The sequence below is a fragment of the Medicago sativa genome, chromosome 3 (genome assembly GCF_051527215.1).
Source record: "Medicago sativa cultivar Bolivia chromosome 3, Bolivia_mono, whole genome shotgun sequence".
Classification (NCBI taxonomy): Eukaryota; Viridiplantae; Streptophyta; class Magnoliopsida; order Fabales; family Fabaceae; genus Medicago; species Medicago sativa.
In genome coordinates, this window is record NC_140751.1 from 24,813,936 (window position 1) to 24,824,614 (window position 10,679).

The window sequence follows — 10,679 nt, forward strand, 5'->3', positions numbered from 1 at the left end:
ATGGATCCTTACTTTAAACGGTGGAACAAACCTGTTGTCCGACAAGTCTTTAGTGAGGACTTGGCTGCTAAAATTCTTAACACCCCTCTCTTTGAGCAGGTTCATCATGACACATTACTTTGGAAGGCTGAGAAGAACGGGCATTATTCGGTGCGTAGTGCTTACCAACTGTGTGTCAATGATTTAGTAGATTTGTCCCACCTTCACAAACCGGGATATTGGACTGGCATTTGGAAGCTTAAAACTCCCCCGAAAGTTAAAAATCTGATTTGGCGTATGTGTCGGGGCTGTTTACCAGTTCGGTTATTGGATAAAGGTGTTCAATGTCCCACTCAGTGCGTAAGTTGTGACTCTAATCATGAGGATTTATCTCATGTATTTTTTTGAGTGCTCTTTTGTAGTTCAAGTATGGTCTATGGCAGGTTTGTGGCATGAGATTCAAGGTGCGTTGGCATCGTCACCCTCGGCCATTGAGGCAATTTTTGCATTGTTACATTCTTTATCTGCCACACTTTCTCAATGGCTGGCTGCAATATTTTGGAGTCTTTGGAAGCATAGGAACTTAAAGGTGTGGGAAGACGTCAGGGAAACTTGTGCAATAGTGGTGGAAAGAGCGCGGTCCTTGATTGACGACTGGCATCTAGCAAATAGCCTTACTGCTGCAAGCTTGTCTGTTGCTACTGTAGGCACACAACCAACAACTGGTAGCACTGATATCTCTGCCGTAACAGCTGTTGTTCCTGCTGTTTTCCAACCAGCAGCTGTTACCGCTTCTGCTAGTGCTGTTCCAGCTGCTGTCCAGCCACGGTGGCAGCCTCCCGAGCATGGCCGTATGAAATGCAACGTTGATTCGGCGTTCTCCTGTCAACGTAACAAAACAGGCATAGGCATTTGCATTCGTGACGAAGATGGAGTCTTTGTTTTGGCTAGATCAGTCACCTTTATTAGTGTATATCCAGTTGACATAGGTGAAGCTTTAGGCCTTTACCATGCGCTTCAATGGGCAAGTGATATGCACTTAGATAATATTGATTTTGAAGTCGACTCCAAAACCACAAAAGACGCTCTTTACTCGGGTCGGGAAGACATAACTGAATTTGGCAACATCGTCACGGCTTCCCGGACTTTTCTCTCGTCCAAGTTTACCAACTCTCGGGTGGAGTTTGTTCGGCGACAAGCTAATGTGGTGGCTCACACTCTCGCATGGGAAGCCACATTTCTCACTAGTCCCACTATTTATTTTCATATACCCAATTGTATTGAAACTTTGATTACTAATGAAATGCTATAAGCAATTTTCTCTAAAAAAAAAAAAACAATTTGGTTAGTATATTTAGAGATAACAATGTCGTAATTGAATTTCAACTAAAACTTTATCCTAGGGCATGGGATCCTAAATTGGGTTTTTTTTTGTTACTTGGGTACAACCAAATGAACAACCAAGTGAGAAAAGTAAAATAGAAAACCAAATATTCATGATTTCTCTGATTAACAAATGGTATTTTGTATTTTTATCAGAACTGTTAATTTACCAAATTGCTAGGTTGTATGTTGATGGTGTGTTAGGAGTTCCGAGGATTTATTTCATCAGAATGAAAAGGGAGGAGATCATGTGCTTCTCTTCTATTTTCTTTTCTAGTTTAAACCTATGGAATGTTGTAAGCCATTGGATTACTTAGATTTAATGGCTAAGATTTGGTGTAAGTCTTTTGACTTACACACCTAATGTCAATGGATCCTGACTCATATATATATATATATATATATATATATATATATATATATATATAAAGTTTTAGTAAACTAATGTAAATATGATATTATTTGAAAATTCATTACATGTGTTATCTTCAAACAAGATTTGGATATTATAATGTATTCATTATGACATCTTAATTAGCATATGGTTAAGAGAAAAAAATTAATATATTAATTGCAATAAAAATCTCTTTGCGTTACAATTTTCAAGAAGAAATTTTTTCTACTCTAGAAATATTTCTTTGATTTCACGCTCTAGCACTCGATAATAAACTCAGTTGCATAAACCAATAGAAAAACGTGTAATTAGAAATTTAAAACACTGATTTGAAATATATATGAATAAAGTGTCTCATACCTAATTTCTTACTATTGTCATACTCCTAAAGTTGTGGTGTTAAAAAAATTGAAAATGGTGTAATTGTGTGATGCATCGAGATCTTAGACCCGAATGGTTGGTTTTCCTCCTTTTGGAAAATTTCTTTGCTTTAACAGTATAGAACTCAACAACAAATTCAATTTCATAAACTAATAAAAAAACTAAAATTGGCAATTTAAAACATACTTGAAATATAGATGAAGAAATGATTTCATACCTAATTTCTTATCGTCGCCAATCTCATATGGTTTTGGTGTTAAGAAATTTCAAATGTTGTAGTTGTGTGATACAACGACATCTCAGATTCCAAAGGTTAATTTTCCTCCTCTAGGAATATTTCTTTGCTTTCAAGCTTGATAAATCACCAACAACATCAAGTTCATAAACCCATAGAAAAATGCAATCGGCGATTTAAAACACTGCTTTGGAATATAAATGAAGAAATTATCTGATACCTAATATATTACCATCGCCGCGCTGCTAGGATTTTTATGTTAAGAAATTGCAAATGGTTTATGTTCTGGACCGGTCGAAAACACCCAAGGCCCATTTACTTAGGCCCAATACAATCCAAGCCCAAATACCACATTTGGCAACATTACTCGCAACACACCCCTTCCTCGCGAGGTGTGTGCACGGAGCAATTGAGACCAGTTCAAACGAACTGCAACATCTCTTCGCACGTTCCAGTGAATCTCTCTCCGACGGTACACCTCCCACGATTTCGTAACCGCCAGACACACATATGCCATTACAACGGTTCTGTAGCCGCCCACCTCTATATATAAGGGACTCCTAGCAGTCCTAAAGGTAGAATCTACTCTCCCTTTAAACCCTCATTCTCTGATCTCTGCTGACTTGAGCGTCGAAGTGCCTGGAGGTCCCCCCCCCCCCCCCCCCCACCGTTCCAAGAAGCATTCTTGACGCATTCGACCACCATTCAAACCACCGCATTCAAAGCACCGGAAGTCACCTTCTAATCAGGTACGACCAGTGGCGCCGTCTGTGGGAACATAAGCTCTCCCCGTTATTAAAACTACTAAAAACCAAAGCTTTCTAAAAAAACTAGCATGACTGCCAACGGTGCCAGCTCATGGATATGAAGTGAAGTTCGTGTCCATCAACAGGACGGAATGACATCTTCAACTTCTCCTGTGGGTACACCTCGAGAGGATGCCATACAATTACTCCCTCATAAGGATATCCCTCTCGAAGATAGGCCTCTGCAAGGTCCCCTACAACCTACAGAAACGGCCGAGAACACTACGCTGACAGGTGCCCTTGTCACTAACTTGATATGCACGGTTCAACGATAAACGTCGTTAATCAAGAGACTTCTATTGCTCAACCACAACTGCAAGAGACTTCTAATCAAATAGAATTACAAAGAAAAATGTTTGAGGTTGAACACTTGATATACAATCAGTGGTGTTCACAATACAAATCAGATACAGACTCTTAAGACTCTAGAATTTCTAAGATATGAACTTTGAAACAGAAATTCTAAGTGAACTTTGAATGCAGAACAATTTCAGCAGAGTTTTGGCACTATAAATTGTAGTTAAGTCTTATGTTCAGCATTACCAATCTCTGAGTCTTCGCTCCTTTATATAGAGGTGTGAAAGAGACGTTGTGAAATTGCCAGCGCATCAAAAAGAGTCGTTTGAAGCTTTGATCAATCACCAATGATCTTTTGCCTGATATGGTTGTTGTCCTATGAAGGATCAATTTCAAATCCATTCCCATTGTGTAGGAACATCGTTGCAGGCAGAGTTGTATTTCAGAGCTGTTTTCTTGTCTTGTAGCAGAGACAAAGCAGAGTAGTGGAGGTAGTGGTTGTACACTTCGTACAATTGTACTTTGTCAACGCTTTTTGAAGATAAACATCCAATGCCTTCAAATCCACTCAAAATGACCGTTGCTTTACATTTCCCGTCTTCTGCAATGCTTATACGAGTTTAAATCCATTGAACAACCTTTGAAGCTTTAAGTCTTGCATCTCCTGATGAACTGCAGCTTCTGGTGATCTTCAGCTTCTGATGAGGTTGCTTTTGATGAACTTGCTTTTGATGATGTCATCACTTCAGGAGCGTTTTGTCTTCAGGAGCACTTTTTACTTCAGGAGCACTTCTCTTCAGACGCTTTAAGCTTTCTTTTTTGTTGATTTCTTAGCTCTCTTTTGTTCATCCAGAACCTATTTAAGATGTAAGTTTTTGTATATGGTCATGTACACTTGAACAAATATTAGCTAGTCCAATAGACAACTTTTAATACCTTGTTATCATCAAAACTCTCAAAGGTTCATTGTTAAACACATTTTGTTCCAACATACTTGGCCGATCTTAAGGCCAAAAAGGAGGTCGTTGGGAGTACAACTACTGATCAGGGGGGTGTTATTCAAAGGAAGTTGAAGAGGAAGGATGTGAATGCCAAAAATGATGGTGGAATGGAGGAGGCTGCGGTGGATACCGACCCGCCAGAGACTTTGGGTGATGGGGTGAAATTTGATAGGGCCAAACCGCAAGTGCACGGCCTATCGAAGTAATAGTAGTAAGTAAGAGTATCGTTCCGCTAGGGAGTTGGTCAATCTAATTAACTTTTAGATATTGATTAGAGGAGAAAGAATTAAGAAGTTGGAGAGTGCAGTTTTTGAAAGTAAATAACAATGATAATAAAAAGCCTCGGGATCATTGGTTCATCATAATAACGAATCTTTTCACAAGCAAGCCTTAAACTTATAATTAAACGTTAATCCTAATTACTAAGGACAAGTTTCTCTTTAGCATATCACAGCTCCTCTCGAAGTCAGTGAGTGTATCCCTCCAACAACCACACCTATTCTCATGGGTGATTGCCTTTGGGACCCTTGAAGATCGAAACTTTATGTGTCCCAAGGTTTGCTAGACTATTCTCATGTTTCGCAAACCTTGTCTAAATTCACTTGATCGGATATCAAAGCTCCGCGTTCGCTTTATGAATTGATATCTGTGATGATGAATTAACCATTATCAAACCCTCCGCGTTCGCTTCCACAGTTTGATAATAATTAATTCATGTTAAAACGGTGAATTTAGATTAGGAATTAGGGTAACAATTAATTAAGGTTTAAGACTTGGCTTGATCCGGATTACGTCATTAGACTTATCCAACGATCCCAAGACAAAGAAGTCTACTCACTCATGTTCATCGTAGACATGGGGGAAGAAGAGAGAATGCGATAAAAGTAAATTGCAAAGGAAGTAAAAGGAAATAAAGACTTTATTGAAATAGCAATTGAAATAAACAAAGTAAAAACGTCCTTGTTTATGGTGGAGAGCTACTCTATTTATAGCTTTACAATCGACTTAGAAACTAAGCAACTAAAAGGGTAAAACAGTAAAGCTGCAACAGGGTAACTTGGGGCCGAAGAAAAAGCAGCAAAAGAGGCTCTGGGAGGTGGCACGGCCGTGCCACATGTTGGCACTGGCCGTGCCAAGCTTCTGACTTGGTGGGAACATATTTTTGTCCCGTATCTTCGTATTCTTGCGCTGTATTTGCTCCAGTCCTCTTTCTTTTGCTCCAAGACACCTTCCACCATATATTTATTCCTAAAATAAAATAAAACATAATTTGAAGTAAAATATTCTAATATAAAATAAAATGCAATAAAACTAAATCAAATCTAAAATAAAACTAAACTAAATAAGGCAATAAATTATACTATCTATGACTCATCAAACTCCCCCACACTTGAATCTTTGCTTGTCCTCAAGCAAAAGGCAGCAAACATAGCAGCAACAAGGATTGATTTATGGCAATATTAAGAACATAAGTCTCTAGAGAAAGGCCTTGCCTCAAGTACACTAGTTACAATTTCAAATACTTCTCATGAATCTATTCTACCCAACATCAAGTCTCAAGTGAGTGTGTGTGTGCAGTCCAACCCTTTTCTTGCTCCTGTATAAGACAGATATTATGAGGAATAGGTTCTATCCTTAGTGCTAAAGTAACCGAGAAAAGTCTTTTCTTCATTTCATAAAAGAGTGATGGGAATTTTGAGTTAAACATTAAATTAGATATAATCAATTAAGCACAAGGGGCTGCAGGTGCTTAGGGGCTATCTATCCTCGTAGGGAGTCTTCTCGGATGTAATTGTCCTTTCCCCCTAGATTCAAAATCACCCTAAGTAGTGCTGCAAAATTATTGTTTGTTTCATCTCCGCGTAGGAAGTCTTTTTGGATGTAATTGTCCTTTCCCCCTAGCATTGATGAATTTGTTTTACTTTAGGTTCAAATTAAGGAGTCACCACCACAATTAGGAAGTTAGGGATTGTCCTTTCCCCCACATGTTGGTGCCATTCTCCCGCCCCATTTAACATTAACAAATTAATAAGAATATAACAATTAAGAACAATTTGATTAATTTTCCCACACAAACTTATACTACTTTTACTCTTAAGACTTTAAAGGGTCTAAGTTAACACTAAAGATAGAACGTGTTCCTTAAAATACCTATTCATACATTTACTCAAGGATTGCAACCGGGTGCTTTTCTCATTGGAGAATTTTCACAATAAAACATGATATGGGTATAGCAAGAACATAAGAAACACAAGAAACTATTTTCATGTACAAGAAGCAACCTAAAGAAGAGACAAAACAAAAATTTTCATGCCATATTTACATTAAAAACAAGCTACTAGTCATGCCTCTTGCTATAAAAACAAAACAAAAGAATAAAGTTCAAGGGAGTTTGGGAACACTACGACTCTAGACACTTTATTAGGCCCCCCCCACACTTAGGGGAAGCATTGTCCTCAATGATTCAAAAGAAAAAGAAATTAAAAGAAGAAGAAGAAGAGGAAGAAGAAGATGAAAGAAGGAGATGAGTAGAAGAATGAGAGAGATAGGGAGAAGAAGAAGGGAAGAGAGGAAGAGGAAAGCTCACATTTGTTTATTGAGGTCCGTAAGGAGGACCTTGAAGTTGGAGGTGTTGCATCATCCGACGGAGCATTTCATTATTTTCATCATTGACACGGTTGCCCCTTTGAACTTCATTGCGAAGGCCGGAGATCTCAACACCTTGCCTTTGTTGCTCGGTGCTCATCCTCTCGATTTCATTGTGAATCCATGTCCATTGTTGATTTTCATGAAGCTCACCGGTTTCATGGCCATGGTGCCCCTCTTCATGGTGCAAGTTAGCACCTTCTCCTTCATCACGGTGCAAGTTAGCACCTTCTCCCTCATCATCACCAAGAACCTGCACATCATTAACATACAACCAATTTTCTTCCACCTCGGTGGTAGTCCGAGATGGGTTAGGCAATAAAAACATGATTGGCACATTTAGCTTAAGTTGGTAATGGAGGGGTGGACGATGTTTGATGAAATTCATAGCAATAAGGGTTTCTATGTTAAGCCTATTATTTCCCTCAATTGGTTTGATCCCCTCATCTTCACCCACTCCAAAACACCTAGCTATATATGTAATGATGCCACCCACCACTATGTCTCCTCTACCGGCCGGTCTAGTACCGACAAAGTCTAGGTGATCAATCAAATAAAAACAGGTATTGACGGGGTGGTTGTGGAGCATTGCCCATAGCATGAACAACTCATCGGTTCTAGTGTTTCCTAGCTCGGTTCTACCCCAAATAGTGCAAGCCATTACCCTCTGAAGGTACCTAAGTACGGGGTTGTGAATATTGCTTGCTTTGTTCGCCCTAGGGACGTATTTGTTAAGACCGGTGATTTGTTTCCAAAAGGCAGCTGGGTCATAGTTATCCGGTTTAAGGCTGGGATCCCAATGATCATGAATATATCCCTCATTTGCAAAGCCTAAGGCATCACAAAAGTGCTGAAGTCACATGTCATAATCAATATTCATTAACCGGAAAACAACTCTATGGTTAGGGTTATCAAAATTCATCTTATCTTTAGTAAAATCTATTGAGCTCAAGAATTCATAAGTGAAATTTTCATAACCCCTCATAGGTTTCAGCAATTCAGTCCAACCTAACTTTCCTATCAACCTAGAAACATCATCAAGCAGCTCTAGCATATCTAAAGTATGGGAATCAGGATAACGAGAAGGGTGCAGATGTTTAGAGATAAGATTTTTATACCTGTCCCTTTGCTTGTTGTTTTTGAACTGGATCCCATGATTCTTCACTTGGGCTTGCTTCTTTGGGGGAGGTCCTCCTTGAGAGCTTGCTGGTTCTTTACCACTTCTTCTTGAAGCCATTGACCTTTGGTAGAATTGGTTTTGAAGGTTTAGGGTTTGGGAAAATTTTTGGTGGAAAGGATTGGTTTAGGGTTGGGGTTGATGTTTAAGGAAGTTTTGTTGGTTTGGATATGGAGATTGGTTAAGGTTTTGTGGTGTTTGGGTTAGGTTTTGAAGGATTAGGGTTTTTGTGAATTGTGGGTTTGGATGGATGAAAGATGTTTTTGATTGGTGGTTTTTGTTTTGGGTGAAGTTTGTGGTTGATTGGTGAAAGAATGGAGTGATTTGGTTAAGAATTGAGGGAGATATGGTGGTTTGAAGGTTTGAAGGTTATGGAGGTTTAGAGAGAAGTTTGAAAGATGAAAGAGGGTTGTGGTTTGTGAATGAGGAAGAAGGAAGAAAAATTTGATGTTATAGGGTGCTAGAAGTCGGGCACGGCCGTGCCACCTATTGGCACGGGCCGTGCCATCATTCTGACTTTGAACCTTCAGTTTTGCTTAAAAAATCTGGCACGGCCGTGCCAGTCTTAGCACGGGCCGTGCCAACCTTCTGGTCCAGGGGGCTTCAAAAATTTTCATTTTCTTGAATCTTACTCGGACAATTACCTACAAAACATCCTAGAACAAAGAAAAACAAACAAAACAAAAGCAATTAAATGCGTGGGTTGCCTCCCACGAAGCGCTCTTTTAATGTCATTAGCTTGACGGTTAGAAAGAGTCCTTAGAATGGATCAAAGATATCATATTGTGTAGATGACGCTATAAAACGTTCTTTCACAACATGATCGTTAAGCATGCAACAAGAGTAAAGAGCGGGACCTTTCATAACGTTTTCCAACTCGTATCCTACCATTTTATCACTCACTTGAAAGACTATCCTACCAAGTTTCACATCAATGAGAGCTCCCGCAGTTGCAAGGAAGGGTCTACCTAGGATTATAGGGACGTCATCGTCCTCTTCAATGTCAACGACTACAAAATCAGTGGGGATGTATATCCCCTCTATCTTAACAGGTATGTCCTCGACAAATCCTACAAGTTTCATGGTAGAACGATCAGCTATCTTCAGTTCCATTTCGGTAGGTTTCAATTCTCCTATCCCTATCCTTTTAAGAAGAGACAAAGGCAGCAAACTAACACTAGCTCCTAAGTCACATAAGGCTTTGTTTATGGTTTCTTTCCCAATTTCACATGGTATGGCAAAGCTACCTGGATCTCTAAGCTTAGGGGGTGCTTCTTGGATGTTTGCACTAGTTTCCTTAGCCAAGGCTATTGTCTCATTATGCTCTATAGCCCTTTTCTTTGAAAAAATTTCCTTTAAAAACTTGGCATAAAGAGGCATCCTAGACAAAGCTTCAGCAAAGGGAAGTTTAATGCAAATCTTCCTAAGTATGTTAACAAATTTTTCAAATTTACCCTCTAATTTAAGCTTTTCGGGATTTAAGGGGGATGGAGTTTTGTTTTCTTCAAGTGGTTTAGCTTCTTCTATCACAACTTTATCACCTAAGGGCTTGACATTTTCTTTCCCAATGTTTTTAACCTTGGCAAAAGTTTCGCCTAACTTACTACCCCTAAAAGATATGACATTAACTTGGGCTTTGGGGTTGGCTTCGGTTTGACCAGGAAAGACTCCCGGTGTTTGGGAAGATGTAGCCACTTGTTGGGCTATTTGAGCGATTTGAGTTTCAAGCATTTTAGAGTGAGTAGCAATAGAATCAACCTTGGTATTGAGCTTGGAAAGAGAATCATTCAGAAATCCAGTTTGGTTTTTGAGTTCTTGAAGTTGTTTGTTTTGGTTGGCAATAGAGTTTTCCAACAAAATTTCCAAATTGGATTTTTGAGTGAATCTTTGGTTGTTTGCATAACCGGGTGGTGCTACTTGTCCATAGGGATTTTGGTTTTTATAAAAATTTTGATTTTGTCGCATCCCTTGGTTGTATTGAGCATAATTCATTTGCTCAACACCATTAATAGCACTACCTAGTTGGCAATCAACACCAGCATGACCAGCTATACCACATATTTCACAAGAAGAAGTAGATGCAGAGTTGATAGCACTAACATTGAATTTTTCAAGTTTTTCAGTTAGTGTATCAATTTTAGAAGCAAGGTGATCATAGTTAGAGACTTCGTGTATACCTGCCTCCTTTTTGGAGGGTGAAGAACTAGAGATGGCTCTCTCGTCGGTCCATTTGTAATGATTCTGAGCCATGTCTTCAATTAGGGCATACGCCTCCGTGTAGTTCTTGTTCATAAGTGCTCCACCTGCAGCTGCATCAACAGACATCTTAGTGGTATAAGACAAGCCATTGTAAAAAGTGTGGACTATAAGCCACTTCTCT

At 39.2% G+C, this 10,679-nt stretch overlaps 1 protein-coding gene across 1 annotated transcript; it reads left to right on the top strand.

The window, feature by feature from the left end:
• On the top strand, nt 1-1,291 carry LOC146936599 (uncharacterized). The gene is made up of 2 exons (XM_085749249.1): nt 1-316; nt 423-1,291. The coding sequence occupies exons 1-2, from the start codon at nt 1-3 to the stop codon at nt 1,289-1,291; spliced, it is 1,185 nt and encodes a 394-aa protein (XP_085605375.1).
• The last annotated feature ends 9,388 nt before the right edge of the window (nt 1,292-10,679 follow it).